A 20,402-nucleotide genomic window follows, 5' to 3' on the forward strand; every position below is an offset into this window, starting at 1 on the left:
TTCAGTCAACAATTTTCCAATCTCAAGACTGAATTTAGTACGTATCCTAAAGCTATTAAGTGTGTTATTACCAACTGGTTAGAGCCATACAAGGAAAAATTTGTTGTAACTTAGACAGATTGTACTATGCACTTAAAAATAACATTACAAATAGGTAAATTATGCTCATTACATTTATGAATTGTTATAATTTTTTGATTTTTATATTAAATACCAAAATATACATACTTGTAGGACAGAGAGTTCTCATGCTAAATTAAAGAGGCAAATTGGATGAAGTCAAAGCAGTTTTGAGATATCTTGGACCAAAATACACAACTTGTTAGAGTTGCAGCATGCAGACGTTAAAGCATTATTTTAGCGGAGTTTGATTGTAGTCTAACATAACTACACACTTACTAAGTTCACTGAGTTACGTGGTTTTATTTCAATTTGTAGTTTGGACAAAATATTGGTAAAGTCAAAGAGATCGAATAGTATGGGAATAGATGTTGCTGCATGTGACTGCATTTTGTGATGTACACATGGGTTGCCATGTGCACATGAGATAGCTACGTATTTTCAACAAGGTCGATCGATTCCCCTTTCATGCGTAAATCCTGATTGGAGGAAGTTAGATATGCTTCCAGTTTCAGAAAGTGCTTTTGTGGAGTTGGATTACAAAACAAGACTCATTTTTATGTTAAGAAATTCCAAATGATGACGAGACATAACAAGTGATCCTTCTGAAGAAGTTGAGGGAGTTAATTAGTCCAGACAATACATTTTTGGTAGAATCTGAACTCAAGACTGACACGCGAGGTAGGGACCGAGGTCTTGGCCGTGGTCAATTCAAAATCGACACTTCTCCTAAACGTGAGCCATTTGCGTTTGAGTTTGCATTATCTGGGGAAGATAGTTATTCACAGGGTGTTACTATCTCAAATGCACCAGTTTATAAGCAAGTGCAACGGAAGAAGGCAAAAAAAGATAATGTATGTAATTACATAAAACTTATAACTATGTACAAAATATATTTTAATGGTTGTTCATAAAATTTTAATTATTTCATATATCCATTGGTCTATATTTGTGATGTAGGTCTGTATGATGCTGTCAACAAATCGTATCTCTTACTTCGAACAATTTCCAAATAAATTAACCAACTCCAAGTTGCATATATGTCCACAAACCAACTTCGCAAGTCATAAATCTTGGTGTACATCAAAAGTTTTAATAGATTAGAAGCATTGTTAGTTTGAGCTGCCTTTTTTTAAGTTCTTATATTATCAATCAAAGAACAAAGATGAGTCCTCTTCCTTCGGTCTAAGATTGTTTTGTTACGCATTGCTTAATCATCTGGCACATAGTTTTGTTATTCATGTTAAATATTCCATTAGTATTCATCATTTTCTTTTGATTAGGTCAGAGACAGTTTGTTGTTAATCTTCTGTTCATAGGTTGGTTTTTTGAACTCACTGCTATATCTTGTGATAGGGATGATATTTGCCTATATGATGAATTACTAGATAATTAATTACAATATTCTTGTCCTGTTTTACAACAACAATCCTTAAAATTCATAAAAAAGAGTGTGTGATTAAAAAATCTAGGATTTGAATTAATATCCTTTCATTGATTCCTTCTAAAATTGCATTGATTTATCCTAAAAATTTCATTTCAATTGGAATTTTCCTGAAATGGCTTCTAAAGTCAGTTTCTAAAGCCACAACAGAAATATGCAAAGAGGAGGTTCAGTCAGTAAGACAATTGCATTGTGGTTATGAGGGAGGAGGGTGTTCATACACAATTGTATAATAAAAGCTAAAAGAACTAAAATAAATATAAAAGACATGACATCAGTTTTCAATACATATTGACTAATGAATTACTGATAAATAAATAAATAAAAGAGGTCAAATGTTATGTGAATTAAAACATGAAACAAATCCGATGCAATTATGCAAAACTTGGGACGCTTATTGTATTTTTTCTAAACTTTATGAGAGGTAAATGTAATTTTTCCAGTTAAGAACTACCACCACCTCCACAAACATCGATAACTACATGAGGTTAAGGATGACAAAATGATATATATATATATATATATACAGAGGACTATCAACAACATAAATATCCAATAATTCCACCAGTATTTCAAAACTGGATGCAAAGGTCATCCTTAATGCCCAGTTGTACTATTCAAGATTAAATGTTAACACCTCCTAAAAGTTACTTATGGTCTCAAGTAAAAAAATCCTCAAATCAAAATCCTTGATTTGGGAATAGTTAGAAAAAAAAATCCTTCATATTTAGCATCCCATTGAACAAAGATAACTTTTAATCCCAAAAATACAAATGGGATTCCAAAAAATATATATATATAGAAGAAACAAACTTCAATGAACAGATACTAGATGGATGTAAAGTCAACATAAATTTTGGAATCACATAAAACTTTGAATATTAGTTATTTCACAATAAATTGATAAGCAAGTATTCCAGACAAATTCAACCAAAATCAGTAGTTTACAGGTGTCATGCTTCCCTAAAAGTGGCAAAACGCTATTCACTCATGAATGGATTAGCCAATATACACAAGGAAGCAAAATAACCAAATATCCAGAAAAAAAAAAACCACCAAAACTGTGTTAGGAATGTATTATTCTTTGTTTATTTAGAAAAAATTATGATGTAGATGATAGAGATACATATGTAGATACATATATATGTCTGTTAATATAGAGAGATAAAGAAGAGTTTTTCACTTACCTTTGGTGAATGAGAAGAATGAGTTCAATCGTTTTGGCTGGTAACATGGACCACAATGCCGTTCGAACCCCTTCCCACTGTCCGAACCACTCGTCTTCTCTGCGTCCGAACCCTTTGTGTTCCCTACTTTCTCTTTTCCTCTGTTATTTCTCTCTTTGCCTTCCAAAAATTAGTGGTGTAAAGAGATGAAATAGTTAATTTAGGGTTAATTTTGGTAATAAATTGGGGGTGTAATGAGAACTACATTTTTTTAGTGGTGTAATGAGATGGAGGGTGTAAAGAAATAAAATAGTAGTTTTGGAGATATATTTTCTGAGTACCAACACGCGGCTAAGGTGACGCCGACGTGTCAGCCAAGATGCCACGTGTCCTGGTCATGATGCCGAGGTTATCTCAGCGAGGCCGAGGTTACCTCCGAAGATATCGGAATCCGAGATAAGCGGATAAGGCACAAGAGTCCTAGAAAAGGGAAAGACTATAGTTGGGAAAGGATAAAACTCTTAGGGAGTTTATCCCAATCCTATTGGGAGTCCAAGATTTATAGTAATCCTAAGTTCATTAGAGCTAGGCTCCTGTTGGGACAAGGATTGAGTTAGCTATAAAAGAGAGGCACCCCCGCAGGTCTAAGGTACGCAATTTCATATTCTGAACAATGAGATTTGCACTATTGATTATCTTTGAGAGATATACTGACTTGATCGTCGGAGTACCCCCGGGTGGACGAACCACCGCCGGAATCTTCTCTTTCTGTTGCAGGTCAGCCAGGTGTCATCTATTCTGCCAATGTTCTCCAGCTGAACACTAAATTGGGCAGTGTGATCGAAAAATCACTCACACAATTTAGCGCCGTCTGTGGGAAAGAAAAGAATAGATGGCCAGTAACGGACAGAAGGAAAAGATTGGGGACGACACTCCTGCTGGGAGTGGGAGACCTATTGACCTTGATATCACAGGAGACGAATGCAACGCAGAAACTCGTGACTAGAATCACGGAGTGAAAGACGTCGGCCAGACTGGCGACGCACCAAAGAAACCAGATCGAAGTAGATACTACAACAAGGACGACCTCCAGGTATGGAAAGATAGGTGCCTGCGGACGGACGAAGAGGTAAAAGAGATGGAAAACAAATTAGCAGACCTGCAGTCAGTCATCAATTTCATCATGCAAAATAACGTCATGTACTCACCGTTCCCGTTGCACGACACGCCGATTCCAGCGGCCAATGCCCAGAAAGGAGGGCAAAGAACAATCCCCGTAGCCCCTCAGCACAACGGGAGCAAAAGATACTCTCACTGACCTTCTAGGAAAGTCGGACGAAGAGAGTCAAGAAGAGAAGAATCACGGAGGACGCATCGCACAAAGGAGGTAGACCCCAAAGGACATCGGAATGTTCAGGGGCAAGCGCTGTGCTTCGACACAACTCATGGAGAAGGGTCGAAAAGGACTCACCACAAAACTGAAAGTAGCACACCAAAAAGACTGAAAGCAGAAGATAGCCAAGCTCCTAGCGGACGAAGGAGGACTTAAGAGATTACCTCAAGAGGAAGCAACAGAATGCCGACGCCGAGGTAACCTCCCCAGATAAGCCGATGACACCATTCTCGGTAGAATTGGACAGGTTTGAGGCACCGAAGAGATTCAGTATGCCGAGGTTTTAAATATACGATGGTAAGTCAGACCCTAACTTCCACGTCGGACTATATTTGAACTCAATGGCATTATATAGTGGGAACGAACCGTTGCTCTGCAAAGTGTTCCCCTCATCTTTCGGGGAGATTGCATCAGATTGGTTCCACAAATTACCAAAGGGAAGCGTGAAGACTTTGGAAGGCCTGGCTGAGATGTTTGTGGCCAAGTTCGTGACAAACAAGCTGCAGCCACTAAGGGTGGATGCATTGATGGCTCTGAAAATCAGCAAGGATGAAGGCCTTAGGGCTATACAAAAAGATACTATGAGGTGTTCAACCGAATACCCGAATGCAATCAAGAGATGGCGGTCGTATCTTTCAAGAACGGCCTGAAAGACAACTGTCCACTACGAAAGTCTTTGGCAAAGACATTGCCAAAAAGTATGGAAGAGCTCATGGCGAGAATCGAGAAGTATGCCAGAGCCGAAGAAGACACGTCGGGGACTAAGGAGATAAAACAAGAGAAAAGAAATGGCTCGCCGAAGCGAGGCCGAGGTAACAATGGATCAAGCAAACAAAAAACAAAACTGAGGGCCACACAGGCAGTAACAACTGTGTTCCAAATCCTGATTCCCAAAGTCCTGGATCGGATTCGGAACCAACCCTATTTTAGAACACCAGCGAAGGCACCAGGAGAGTTTATGGGAAGGAACGTTGGCAAACATTGTGCATACCACAATGAAGATGGGCACACGACTCAGGGTTGTAGAGCCCTGAAAACACACTTGGAAGAACTGGTGAGGCAAGGCCATCTGAGAGACGTCATCAATGAGGCCAGGACAAGGAAAGAACAAGCAAGATTGCCTCAGGCGGCAGCAGCTTCGCCTCTCCTAGTACCACAACCTCAGGCAGGATGACCTCGGGTAGTCAATATGATTCACTCGAAGGCCAACGAAAATGAAATTAGCGAGGAGACCTAGAAGGTGAAGCACCTGCAACATGTCTACCAAGTCGGGGAGAAGAGACATCGGGCAGAGGAGCGCCAAGGACCAGTAGTGTCCTTTTTAGAAGCCGACCTTGAGATGGTACAGCATCCGTATAATGATGCCTTGGTAGTATCCCTCCAGGTTGGGGAGTGCCAAGTAAAACACATCCTGATTGACCAAGGCAGCTCTTGCGACATCATGCACGTTCGATGTTATAAGGAGCTTGGCCTTCACCCAGACGATATGGAGCAATCCAATAGCCCAATGGTCGAGTTCAATGGAACGCCGACATGGCCACTGGGAATAACCAGCTTGGAAGTACAGCCGGGCACCAGGAAGGTAACAACAGAGTTCACCGTAATCGACACACCCTCCCCTTACAACATCATCTTGGGAAGGCCTTGGTTGCATGCAATGGGGGCAGTTCCCTCAACATTGCATCAACTATTGCAATTCCCAACAGAGCATGGGATAGAGAAAGTCAGAGACGATCAGCTGCAGGCGAAGAATTGCTCCATGGCAGCAATGAAATCTACCTGCAGCATACGAGAGCCAGAAAAGGCAGAAATTGAAGATGAGGACGTGAAAGTCCTAGAAGACGTCGGCAAGAAGCCAACCGAGAAGAGCGAAGAGGCACTGAAGAAAATCCTCGTCTAGGATAGGGATGAAGAACACTTCTTTCTTCTCGGCTTGGGCTTAGCCGAAGAAGAGAAAAAAGAGTTGGAAGCTTTTTTGAGAGCAAATATTGAGGTGTTTGCTTGGACACCTTACGAAATGCCTGGCATTGACCCCGAGGTCACTTGCAACAAACTGAATGTTGACAAATCAACCAAACCTGTAATTCAACGAGCCAGAAGATCGACGTTGATGCACGTCGAAGCAGTAGAGGAAGAAGTAGACAGACTTCTGGAGGCCAGGGCCATTAGAGAAGTTCACTACCCGACATGGCTATCCAATACAGTAGTGGTGAAGAAGAAGAACGGTAAATGGAGGGTCTGTGTAGACTTTACCAGTTTAAACAAAGCCTGTCCCAAAGACAGCTTTCCTCTACCCAAGATTGACCAGCTAGTAGATGTCATTTTAGGGTATGGAAGAAGGAGCTTCCTAGATACCTACAGGGGGTACCACTAGATAGCCATGTACCCCCCAGACAAAGAGAAGACCGCGTTCATTACCCCAAAAGGCCTGTACTGTTACAGAGCAATGCCTTTTAGGTTAAAAAACGCAGGAGCAACTTACCAAAGGTTGGTAACCAAAATGTTCAAACACCTGATTGGCCGAACAGTAGAAGTCTACATCGACGACATGGTCGTTAAGACCAAGGAGCCTAAGGGTCATCTCGCTGATCTAAAAGCAGTCTTTGAAATCTTTAAAATATATCGGCTCCGACTTAATGCATCGAAGTGTGCATTTGAAGTTGGATCTGGTAAGTTTTTAGGATACCTGGTGACAAGAAGGGGCATCGAGGCCAGCCCAGATCAGATCAAGGCCATCCTAGAGTTGAAGAGCCCGACGTCAGCAAAACAGGTGCAGATGCTAACTGGAAGGGCCGCAGCCCTGAACAGGTTCATAAGCAGAAGCTCAGACAAGTGCAAACCTTTCTTCAACTTGGTGAAGAAAGCCACGGACTTTCTTTGGATAGAAAAGTGCGAAAAAGCATTAGCCGATCTGAAGAAGTACCTGACCACAGCTCTAGTTCTTTCGAATCCAGAACCTGGGGAGGAGTTGTTCCTGTACTTGGCGGTTTCAGAAAATGCGATAAGTGCAGTACTAATCCGAGAAGAAAAACAGGAGCAAAGGGTTGTTTACTATGTAAGCAAAACCCTAGCCGACGCAGAAACGAGGTATCTACCCTTAGAGAAATTGGCACTAGCTTTAGTAATGGCTTCAAAGAAGTTTAACCATTACTTCCAGGCCCATAAAATTGTGGTACCAACAGAACATCCGTTGAAGTCCCTATTGCAGCAGGGAGACTTAACAGGAAGAATAGCCAGATGGGCAGTCACCCTAGGCCAGTATGATCTGGAGAATAGGCCCAGAACAGCAATCAAAGGCCAGGTTTTGGCCGACTTCACGCCAGAATCCATCGAACATCGGCCTCCATTGAGCCAAGATAAACGATGTCCAAACAAGCAAGGAGAAGCCTAGCCAAAGACAAAAGAGCAAAGGAAAGATGACAAACTCAGACCCTGCAGCATTTACATCGGCGACTCCTTTCGACTGTTTGTTGATGGAAGTTCAAACCGACAAGGAGCGGGGGCAGGAGTAGTTTTAATATCTTCAGATGGGCAGATAATAGAACAATCTATTCGTTTGGGGTTTAAGGCCTCAAACAATGAAACAGAATACGAAGCACTCATTGCAGGGCTGAAGCTGGCAGTAACAGTGCAAGCAGATGAGGTAATAGTTTTTTGTGATTCACAACTGATAATTAATCAGACAACATGCGAGTTTGTAGCCCGAGATGAACGAATGTCGGCCTACGCAAAGGAGGTCATCAGGTTGTCAGCCTTGTTTCAGAACTGCTGACTACTCCAGGTAAGCCGAGATGATAACAGCCACGTCGATGCATTGGCCAACCTAGCTAGTGCAGTACAACCTGGAAAAGCAAGGACCATAATGGTTGATTACCTGTCGGGCCCGAGTATCGAACCACTGACCACAGAGCGCGAAGCGATGTGTGTGGACATGGGACCAAGCTGAATGGATGCAATTGTTACATTCTTGAAAGAAGGAAAGCTGCCAAACGACCACAAGGAGGCACACAAGATCAGATTGAAGTCGGCAAGATTCAGTCTGACAGCAGAGGGGCATCTCTACAGAAGATCCTTCACTGGATCCCTTTTAAGGTGCGTACACCCTTTACAAGTCGAAGATTTTTTATATGAAATACATGAAGGAATTTGTGGAAGCCACGCTGGGGGCAGATCACTCGCTCATAGGGCCATCACCCAGGGGTATTGGTGGCCTTACATGCAGAAAGATGCAGAAGCTTATGTAAAGAAGTGTGAACAATGCCAAAGGTTTGCACCTCTGATACTCCAACCAGCAGCAGACTTGAACCCTGTATCCAGTCCTTGGCCATTTGCCCAATGAGGCATGGATCTCGTCGGACAACTGCCCCAAGCAACTGGACAAAGGAAGTACTTGCTGGTAGTAACAGATTACTTCACTAAATGGATAGAAGTTGAACCTCTTGCCAAGATCCGAGATGTGAATGTAAAGAACTTCATTTGGAAGAACATTATCACCAGGTTTGGGATTCCAAGAGCAATTGTTACAGACAATGGAACTCAATTTGATAGTAAGCTAATCAAGAACTTCTGTGCACAGTTCAAGATCAAGAACTACTTTTCAACCCCAAGCTTTCCACAAAGCAATGGACAAGCAGGAGCATCCAACAAAGTAATTCTGGATGGATAAAAAAGAGGCTGCAGGCAGCGAAAGGAAAGTGGGTAGACGAATTGCCCAATGTACTCTGGGCATATCAGACTATGCCGAGAAGATCAACAGGGGAATCCCCCTTTGCCATAGCTTGTGGCACAGAAGCAGTTATTCCACTGGAGGTCGGCATCCTAGGAATTAGAACCCAGGGAGTAGAGAACAGAACTAATGATGTACTCTTAGCCCGAGATCTGGATCTTCTAGAAGAACAAAGGGAGAAAGCTGCGATTCAGCTCGCAACGTACCAGCAGCAGCTTGCTAGAGCTTATAACAAGAGGGTTAACCCAAGAAAGTTCCAAGTCGGCGACCTGGTCTTAAGAAAAGTCGTCGGCAACAAAAAGGATTCCAGAAAGGGGAAGCTTGGCCCAAATTGGGAAGGACCCTACAGAATAATCTCGGTACTAGGTAATGGGGCTTATCGGCTTGAAGATAGTAAGGGCAAAGAGTTGCCAAGGCCTTGGAACACTTGGAATTTGAAATTTTTCTATCATTAGAATTCCGTTATTTTTTTTATCATTTACCGAAGTAAATAAATAAAGATTCAGCTTGGTTTTCTTTTCAAGATGCTTGATATTATCTCTAGAATACATGCATAATAAGAACCCAAGTGGAAATCAGGTTCACATTAGGGGGCAGAGAGAAGAAGAATATGTTTAACACTTGTTGAAATTTGTGGACAATGTACAAGTTGAAGTTAAAACTGAAATCATTGTTTAACACTTGTTGAAATTTGTGGACAATTTACAAGTTGAAGTTAAACCGAAATCATTGTTTAACACTTGTTGAAATTTGTGGACAATTTACAAGTTGAAGTTAAACCGAGATCATTGTTTAACACTTTTTGAAATTTGTGGACAATTTACCAGTTGAAGTTAAACTGAGATCATTGTTTAACACTTATTGAAATTTGTGGACAATTTACAAGTTAAAGTTAAACCGAGATGATGTCTAACACTTGTTGAAATTTATGGACAATTTACAAGATTGAAGACTAAGGTTAAACACTTGTTGAAATTTTATATTTACAATGTGAAACCAAGATTACGCCGAGAAAGGTAGTTAGGTACTTGCCGAGATAAATCATCAGTTTGTACAACCGAGGTATGTCACCCTGAGAAGGTTGCACAAGGATTGAAGTGTATATTGAAGATACATAAAGTATGAAAGCATACAAGACAAACATGCAAGCATTCAAAAGCAAAAGAGTTGTATTAGTAGAACATCGACGATGTAAAGAGTTTTACACCTCAGAAAGAAAAAACAAAACAAAACATAAAACTAAGGCTCCTCAGCAGTAGCAGACGATTGTTGAAGCTCAGTTTGAAGTTCAGACGATTGTTGAGAGGACGCCTCGGTAGCCTTTTCCTCCGCGAGCTTGACATCAATTTGGGCAAGGGTTTCGTCAAGGCTCTTGTCGGCAAAGGTGACGTCGGCTGATGTCTTCTTAAGAGCAGGATCTTTGAGAACCTCATCACCCTCTTCATCTTGAGTCAAGTCTAGGACTTGCTCACTCTGAAAAGGGGACTTGGCCCCACCAGCATCTTCTGCTTTCTCACCAAGGTCTCCTCCTCAGATTCGGAGCCATTATCAAATTGAGCTGGAGTTGAAGTTGGAGGAAATAAAAGAGGAATGGCATCGACGTTTCTCAAAGGCGAGTCCTCAGGGACATTAAGCTTTTTTAGAAGGGACATCCAACCAAGGGTGAAACCCTTGTTGCATGACTCCTTCACTTGCTTTTCGTAGGCCTCCGTGACATCGGCATGCCCTGGGCATACGCCTTCTTGTCGACATCCTTGATTTTAGCCTCTTTGGTAGCCAAGGCCTCCTGCAGCTCTTTTTGGGCCTGGACTATCTTCTCCTCGGCCTCTCTTTTTTGGGACTCAGTAACCTTCCTAATGGCCTCAGCAGAATTAACCTTCTTTTCGGCATCGGTCTGAGCCTTGATGGCAGCTTCGGCCTTGTCCTCTAACTTCTTCATTTTCGATTGAAGGCTTTTGTTGGTTTTTTGAAGAGTAGAGAACTCCCTCTTCATCTCGGTCAACTTCTCCCGATTTTCAAAAGATTGAACAGAGAAAGAATGGGCATGCTGGATGGCCTGAAAAAACACAAGACAAAAGTTATTGCAAAACCTTCTAAAGTACAGGAACGGGAAAAATTGTCAGGTAAGGACACTCACTTGAACAGAACGTTGAAGCATCAGAGCGTAATTTTCATACTCGCTCAACTCGACGTTTCGGTCAAGATCGCCGGGGAGAAGCAGAGCAATACTAAGGGCTACGCCGACGTTGATGTCCTCAGCGCTATCGTTGGCCATGACAGGCTTATCTTCCAGAGTGATTGCGAGAGCCCAGGAGGCATCAGGCTTTTTAGACCCCGAGGTCATTGCAGAAGATGACCTCGGCCATTTGGATTTGGTAGAGTCGGATGGAAGTGTTTCGACGGACCTCTTCGCAGAGACAGAGGTAGTTTTCTCACTCGGAGCCAGTTTGGAAATTGGCAAGGTATCCTCAGAATCGATCTGAGGCACCTTTGCCTTTGGTTGAGCCTTTTTGATTCGTTTTGGCTTTGAAGGAGGCTGGGTTTGTATTGGCTGAGCGTTAACATCAGTTGGAATGTTAGCCAGGAGATTTTTGACAACTGGTTTTGGGCGACCCATCTCGGCAGAAGAAACTGTTCGACGTCGACGACGACGTTGGGATATTGGAATCAAGTATGGAGCCGAGGTTGACGGTTGCTCAGCTGGATCAGAGGTTGACCCTTGGTCTGTTCGAGATGTGGACGCAGTTTGTGGAGTTGTGGCAGATGGTAGAGAAAGGCTTTTCTTCTTCTTTTTTGGGATGTCGAGGAGAGCTGACTTGTAAGTGGGGATAAAGTTGAGAAGCAAAGGGGCCTTCCGTTTATGGACTGGCAAGTCCAAAAGTTTCTTCAAATCCTTGCTAAGAATGAAGGATTGGCGAAAGTTTTTTGGTGGCTTAGGAACAGCTGCAAGAAAAACAGACATTAAGAAATAGATAAAGTATGAAAGACTTTAAAAAAACAAGTAGGTATGAATGCAGGGCTCTTACCATTGCCCTTTACAAAGACTGATCGAGGGAAAGGGAAGAGATGGAGGTCTTCATCTGGGGCGAACTCCCAATTCCCCGAAGTAATGAAATAATCGTCCCCAGCTCCCTTGTTGGAGTCAGGGAGGTTGTCAACGATTTTGTATTCAGTGGACCTTGGCTGGAGGTAGTAAACATAGCCAGTGTCTTTTTTAAGACCACACATAGTGTAACAATATTGGATGTCGGCTAATGTGATCCTAGCGTTTTCTTGTTTGGCTAAGGCTATGATACCATTGATGGTTCGATAGGAATTGATGGAAAGTTGCATTGGGTTCAACTTGTAATAATGAAGTATTTCACGAAAAAGGGTGTTGAGTGGAAGCCGAAGTCCACACTCAATGAAGGCTACCACATGGAAAGGCATGGAGTCATCAGTAGGCATGATGGAGTCATCATCCCCAGCCAACCTCAGATGGACGTCGGCTGGGATTTCAAACTCTTGTCTAAAGAATTTTAGTTTGGATGGGGTGTCTACCCTATGTTTCCACATACCCATGATATCGACTTAATCAAAGGGGTTGGATTTCAGAAGGTATTTTGAAAGGGTTATTGGGACCTCGGCAAACACTTAGGTAAACACAGGTTTCAGTTTTTTCCTAAATTGTGGGTTCTACAGACAAATTCCAAACCTAAGTTTATGGAAACGAAGATTGAAGGCACAAATCTGGAAAAGACACAAAAAACAGAAAACAAGAACAAGTTTCAGAATCAAGAACAAAGATGGGCTATCAAGAACATAGCGCGTACAAGGGGTACAAAGTGCAAGAAAATGGTGAATAATGCATGTATTCAGAACATGGGCAAGGGCAAAATCGTGGAGTAAACACAATCAGATATGAGATTCACAAATCGAATGTTTAAACAAAGCAGTAATGGCAACGAGTAGTAAAAACATCAGAGAATTGAAAACGAAAGGAACAGTGGCTTACCAGAAAAAGTGAAACCGGTATGAAGATCGCCGAAGTCAGGCGACGGTTACGGAAGTAACCGAACGGCGAAAGCTTCACCAAGAGGGAGGAATAAAGGCAGTGGCAAAGCTTGAAGTCTGGAACAATGACGGATTCAAGAGAAAAAAGTAAGAAAGAGAAAAATTAAGAGTATCGAATGAAAAGTGAAGAAATGAAAAAAGAGGGAAAAGTTTTTGTTAAAACTTGAAATGACGGCAAAAAAAGGGCAGTTAATGCGCCTAGAGCAGCAAATGCATCAGACGGCGTACGCAAGCGCAAGATGGCTTACAGGCGCGTCACAGGCACGATCCAATGAGGATAAGACGCGCGAATGAAACAATTGAATAGTGATGCATGACAGCTCATACAAGTGAAGGAATTCACTGGAATTCTTGATTCAGGGAGACATGTCAGCCTTAAACAATGATCTCGGCTAGGCCGATGTACTGGCAGGAAGGAATGATATAGGTTCCATCACCTCAGAATGTCGAGGTAATAGAACCTAGGGGGCAGTTGTGGGGATATATTTTCTGAGTACCAACACGCAGCTAAGGTGACGCCGACGTGTCAGCTGAGATGCCACGTGTCCTGGTCATGACGCCGAGGTTATCTCAGCGAGGCCAAGGTTACCTCTGAAGATATCGGAATCTGAGATAAGCGGATAAGGCACAAGAGTATTAGAAAGGAGAAAGACTACAGTTGGGAAAGGATAAGACTCTTAGGGAGTTTATCCCAATCCTACTGGGAGTCCAAGATTTATAGTAATCCTAAGTTCATTAGAGCCAGGCTCCTGTTGGGACAAGGATTGAGTTAGCTATAAAAGAGAGGCACCCCCGTGGGTCTAAGGTACACAATTTCATATTCTGAACAGTGAGATTTGCACTATTGATTATCTTTGAGAGATATACTGACATAATTGTCGGAGTACCCCCGGGTGGACGAACCACCGCCGGAATCTTCTCTTTCTGTTGCAGATCAGCCAGGTGTCATCTATTCTGCCAATGTTCTCCAGCTGAATACTAAGTTGGGCAGTGTGATCGAAAAATCACTCACACAGTAGTGTAGCTAGAATCACTCGTATTTAAACAATTGGACTTGTGACCAAATAAAATTCAAAATTAGATTTATGGACCGAGTATCATTCTTTTAATGGATTTATTTATTTTTTTCCCCATCTTTAGTGAACTTTTTATAAAAATTCAAAATAAGTTTCAACAATTCATAAGAGTAAAATTTTGACAGAATTTTTTTTAAAAAAAAATACTAAAAACAAAAGAAATTGAAAAATATATATATTTTTAATTATTTTTTAAAATTTTTAGTGAATTTTTAAAAAAATTCAAATCACGTTTGTTTAGCTCCATAGAATGGAAGAGAATTGAGTAAGGAGATTATTAGTGTGGTATTATTAGATTGGATATGTAGAATAAAGTGTGTTTGTTTGTATGCTACCGGATTAATAATACTATAAATAATATTATTATATAAAATTAATATTTTTTAATTTTTAGTAATTTTTTAATATTATAATTTTTTTTGTACATTTTAAATCCACTTAATTTAGAGACACTTCAAAAATATAAATTTTGAGTAAAAATTATTTAAAATTTCACTAAATATATATAAAAAAATCATATATCTTTTAGTATTTATTAAAAATTTCTTCCAAAAATAAATTATTTGAAAAAAAATAATATTAAAAATATTTTAATTCGTCTTATTTAATAAACTAACCAATGCAACTTTTAAAAAATAAATAAATAAATAAAATTATATGAAATTTTATAAATACTCTTATTCTACATGTAGGACAAGGGATATAATAGTCTTTCACCTATTAGTTCCATCAAATTTCTCTTGATGGAATCTCAACAAGTAAAAATTAGCGGCACAATTCCTCGGATTGATGCACATCGTTTGTAATTGTATTCCCAAATGTCAAAAGTTGACATATTTCTCTTATTTAGATAGGATAAATTATCGATAGGTCTTAATAGTTAGACTTAATTTTCATCAAGTCCTATTAAAAATAAATTTTGATAAAATTGTGGCTAAAACTATTTTTTTTGTGACAATTTTTTTATTTATGTCGCTAAAAATTGACAATTAGTGATATTTTTTTGTCATAATTTTTATAAATTGTCGCTAAAATTTTCAATTAGTGACTTTTTTTATGATAAATTTTTCTCATAAAATTTATTAAATAATAAATTCACTTATTAAAACCTACACGTAAGTCCCAATTAGATATGAAACACTTCTTGAATGGGATGATGAAGGAAGATAAATATTACAGGAATGAGATAAGACATTAAGGCTAAGTTTGGCAATTCAAAAATAATCCATCTTTTTATTTTTTTTTCATCACATCACCTCTTTACTTTTTTACATATCTTTTCGTAAAAAAATAAAAAATATACTTATTTAAGTCATCCCAAACAATTCCTAAAGATCACAAAAATGAAGAAATGGTAGACTCAAATTGGCCACCTCCTTAGGTCAACAATGGTGGGCTGTGGTCCAAGTCCAGAGTCAATAAACTTATGGATTGCTAATCCCTTGGAATTTTAATTCCACCACAATATTTCATAACTAAATATTCATTATATGGTATTTCCTCATTAGCAGTCTAATTCTCTCACTCATAAAGCCAAATAAATGTATTCTTAAGTATAAAATGTAATTTAACCTTTTGCTGATAGAGAATTTTAATAAAAAGGTTAAAAGTAATTTTTTTTTGATTTTTGACTTTTTTAAGTCTTACCATCTATTTATTTATTTTTACATATTTTAAAAAAAAAATCAAAAAATCAACTTTTAACCTACTTTCTAAAACAAATATTTTTTTACTTTTTATTTAGTTAGTTTGGATAAATTACACTTTATCTCGGGAAATTCTATTTTCACACACCAAGTTTCTTTGCTCCATACACTTAATGAATTTTTTCAGAATTATAATTTTATCCTTTAACAAAATTACCATCTCACCGACCATCATCTCACCCACACATTTCACAATTTCTCCATACACATTTCATCCACCACGATCTCACCAGTCACTTTATCGCCGACCATCGCCTCCCATGCCCAAACCTCAACCATACACAACATTTCCTTTCACTTTCCCCACTCCTTCAGTCCCTAACCTTCCCATTTCGTGTGAACAGAGCTCTTTGCTTCTGGTAACAAATCCTCAAAATTAATAACAATTGAGCTACCAAACTCTTCAAAATTAACAATTGAAAAATTGTATGACTCCGTATCAATTAATTGTCTCTCGTTTGGTTCGACAATTGAAGTCCTGCTCTGAAATCATCACAATTTCTTCAATGTCCTCCTTGCTTCTAATAGTGATTCAGTCTTCTTTCCAACTCCAATTTGGCAAATTTGAACTATCTCTAATCAAATTTTGGATTCTCTCTACCGGAAATTTTGAAGATGAACTGATGTGGGTCAGATTCCAATGAGCTTCCAATACCTCCACTAAATCCCAAACACCTTGATCTAACAAAATCGTTGGAGAATTCCGAGTAAATTCTTCATCTACTTTAGGAGAATTCGATTCCAGATCATCAAGAAATGGGTGACGAAGAAGCTCTTTAGCTGTTCATCTCTCTTTGGAATCTCTTCTCAAATACTTTTCCATAAAATCTTTAACTTTCTCAAAAAAACAAGTGGGAAGCTCCGGTACTTGATCGGAAAATCCAATTCTGTTTGGTTCAACAATTGAAGTCCTACTCTGAAATCATCACAGTTTCTTCAATGTCCTCCTTGCTTCTAACAATGATCCAGTCTTCTTCCCAACTTCAATTGGGCAAATTTGAACTATCTCTAATCAAATTTTGGATTCTCTCTACCAGAAAATTTGAAAATGAACCGATGTGGGTCAAATTCCAGTGAGCTTCCAATACCTCCACTGAATCCCAAACACCTTGAACTAACAAAATCGTTGGAGAATTCTGAGTAAATTCTTCATCTACTTTAGGAGAATTCGATTCCAGATCATCAAGAAATGGGTGACGAAGAAGCTCTTTAGCTGTCTATCTCTCTTTGGAATCTCTTCTCAAACACTTTTCCATAAAATCTTTAGCTTTCTCGAAAAACTAGATGGGATGCTCCAGTACTTGACCGGAAAACCCAATTCTGTACAGAGTTGACACAGGGTCATTAACCTTCGGCCATGGGTGACACCCAATGGCCATCTCAATTATAGTACACCCAAGAGCCCACACATCAGCTGAAAACCCTCATTTTTCACCACGCGCCACCTCCGGCGCCATAAACACCGGTGTACTGAAAAATGGCTCTGCCGCCACCCATCTGGCACAACCCAAGTCTCCAATTTGATACCATCTTCGCTGATCAAAACCTTTTGACCATTGATGTCACAATGCACCAACCCATTCAAGTGAAGATAATCCAAGCCTAGTGAGATTTGACGAGCATAAATTCCGATCACAAACTCATCGAGCGAACCTCCTTGCCTCTTAATTTCATCTGAAATCGTGCCACCGAAAACGTATTCCATGAAGAGATTGTAGATGGGTTTGTTGTTTTCGTATGTGATTTCAAGTTTTTGGAGTGAGAAATGATGGAATGAGAGGATGTGCATAGAGAAGGTGAGGGTATACTTGGAATGTGAAGTGTGTGGATTGAGATAAAGAAGTGAAAATCAAATTACTAAATCTGTGGATTGAGAAAAGATGTATACAGAGATAATTTGGTATTTGAAAATAGAATTTCCCCTTTATCCCTTTTATGTTTGACTATTTTGGTCCTTAAAGATTCTTTTCTTTTTTCCATTTTGCACCATATTTTTAGTTTTTTTTTTAATTTACTTTTAAAATTAATTTTTATTCAAAATTAGACAAAAAATATCATGTTAACCATCACATAATATAAAAATATATTATTATATTAAAATTTGAGTTTGTATAAGAGGTTTATTATATTAAAGTTTGAGTTTGTATAAGAAATATGAGTTATATATAATAAAATATTTTTATATTATGTTATTGTTAATGTTTTATTTTCTGTTTATTTTAAATATAAATTAATTTTTGAAATAAATTTAAAAAAAAATCCTTTAAACATGCCAAAAAAGTAAATATACATATATATATATATATATATTAAAAAAAGCTTTAAAGTCAAAATAAAAAAAATGAGTCATTTCACAGGTTTTGAATATTGAGGCGCGAATTTGTTTCGAATTTGTTTAATTGGTCGTCCGGCCGGTCATTTAATTGGTCGTTTGGTAAAGAAGCTGACAACGCAATCGATAAGGTGACAATCATAATAGACAAGTATTTCACCTGATCGTCTAAGTGGTAATCCACCCAATCACTTGGCATGTCGATCGGTGACGACAAATTCAAACACATTCACCCCTGAAACACTTGAGCCTTGAAGCATTAGTGTAAAAAAATTAACCAAGCAAGGGTAAAGCGTAATTTTCCCTTTTATAGTTTTGGTAATTCACGTCTCTGTCTTGCTTTGCAGGAAGGCCTTTTGCTTTAAAGTTGAAACACCATCATCATCATCCTCATCTAACTAATTCTTCAGAAATAAACACAAAACCCCCATCTTCTTCCCCAAATCTAACAAACCCATATTTTTATCGCACAGAGAGAGAGAGAAAGAGAGAATTAAGGAAGATCAGAGCTCGAACTCACCCATCAATGGCGTACGTAGACCACGCTTTCTCCATTTCCGACGAAGACATCATGATGGACTCCTCTTACAGCTTAAACAACCGCCCTCCGATCAAAGAGATCGCTCTCGCTGTCTCTCTCCTCGTTTTCGGAACCCTAGGCATCGTTCTCGGCACCATCATGGCCTTCAATCGAGTCGGCGGCGACACTGCTCACGGTAATTTCCCAAACCCTAGTTTGTTTTTTTTTTTTTCGAATTTTGACATTTGACACTTTCCCGGGAAATTTTTTGTAGGGATTTTCTTTGCGATTCTGGGTTCGGTTCTGTTCATTCCGGGGTTCTATTATACGCGGATTGCGTACTATGCGTACAAGGGTTACAAGGGTTTTTCTTTCTCTAACATTCCTCCTGTGTAGTTGAGAAGATTCAGACCCCCCAATCTCCTGAGTTTCCTGTACAGATCCCTCTTTCCTTGCTACCCTACTGGTTTTTTTTTTCGTACTTGCTTTTGTTGAGTCAATAATAATGCTTATGTAGATGCTATGTGTTTCTGAAAAATTGGCTGCTGTAAAATCTGGTTCCTTTTGCGAGCATTTGATTATATTATTTGTGTGCTATACATTGTTATGTTCATGCTTTTTTTTTTTTTTTTTTAATTATTAAATGAACTTCTATTTATTTAAATGGATAAGATCAATTAAGCTATATGAATGCTAGTATACTTGTATGTGAGCTCTCGAGGAGTTTTCTTCGATGGAAAGAAAGAATTAATTTTCTTTTCTTTATTTCTTTTCGTGGGAGGAGAGGCCGTCAGAATCTTGTGTTAGTTTTGAGCATCCGTTCTTGTTTGTCAAGGGCTATATTGCTATAGTGATCACTTAGCATTGTTGGATAGTCATTAATTTTGATAAATTACTTGCTTAGATTTCATCATTTCATTAAATTTGATAAAATTTCTTGGACACTCAGTGGCCACTGCTTACATATAACATATTAGAAGTTTCAAGAAAATAACTTGAGATCAAATGATAATATATATATATTATAACAATTAAATGGATTAAATGGGTTAGTTGGGCCAAGAGAACTTGACCCGCCTTGGTGTCTGGTAGGGAAAGGTTACGGGATGGGGTCTTGGGCTGGATGAGACTGCAAGGGGGAATGGGCTAACACTGAAACAGACCGACTTAGGCCCAAAAAGAGTGTGGATGGCAATTCTTGTGCTAGCATATTGACCAATGTGAATGTGAGCTGGTAATGCTAGCAAGGATGTGACAGTATGGAGGTAGACTTATCGATTGTTTTAAGTTGCAGTCTGCATTGTCCTTGTATAGATTGCTTTTAGAATGCTTTGTTGTAGCTAGTAGCACTATAACTGTAAGAGAATAACTAACTTGTTAAAGTTAGAATGGAAAGAGGGAGTGCTTCGTTTATGTAGGAGAGTTACTAGAGACATCAATAGGGTGTTGGCCGTGGTGAGGTGATGATGACAATAGCAAGCACTCATTCTTCGTCCGATTTTTCAGGCTTGTAGCTTATGAACCATCTTCCAAGCCTTTAAATATGCACCAAGCTCTAAACTGTCTTTAAGGCCTGCGTTAAGATATATTAGGCCTCATTTGGGTTTATAATATCGTAAGTTGATCTTATGGTTTCATAATATTGTAATGTGGTCTTATGGTTTAGTATGGACAGTTTAGTTTAAGCCGTCCGATTTTTCAGGCTTGTAGCTTATGAACCATCTTCCAAGCCTTTAAATATGCACCAAGCTCTAAACTGTCTTTAAGGCCTGAGTTAAGATATATTAGGCCTCATATGGGTTTATAATATCGTAAGTTGATCTTATGGGTTCATAATATTGTAATGTGGTCTTATGGTTTAGTATG

The 20,402-nt window shown here is 39.2% G+C and overlaps 1 protein-coding gene and 1 pseudogene across 1 annotated transcript; one reads left to right on the forward strand and one right to left on the reverse strand.

The window, feature by feature from the left end:
- Positions 1-16,667: 16,667 nt before the first annotated feature.
- Positions 16,668-17,683, reverse strand: LOC145823592 (mitogen-activated protein kinase kinase kinase 17 pseudogene; annotated as a pseudogene).
- Positions 17,684-18,360: 677 nt separating this feature from the next.
- On the forward strand, positions 18,361-19,135 carry LOC114312684 (uncharacterized). The gene is made up of 2 exons (XM_028258968.2): positions 18,361-18,732; positions 18,811-19,135. The coding sequence occupies exons 1-2, from the start codon at positions 18,543-18,545 to the stop codon at positions 18,930-18,932; spliced, it is 312 nt and encodes a 103-aa protein (XP_028114769.1). The 5' UTR covers positions 18,361-18,542; the 3' UTR covers positions 18,933-19,135.
- The last annotated feature ends 1,267 nt before the right edge of the window (positions 19,136-20,402 follow it).

Source organism: Camellia sinensis, chromosome 4 (genome assembly GCF_055761805.1).
Source record: "Camellia sinensis isolate YWXY chromosome 4, ASM5576180v1, whole genome shotgun sequence".
Classification (NCBI taxonomy): Eukaryota; Viridiplantae; Streptophyta; class Magnoliopsida; order Ericales; family Theaceae; genus Camellia; species Camellia sinensis.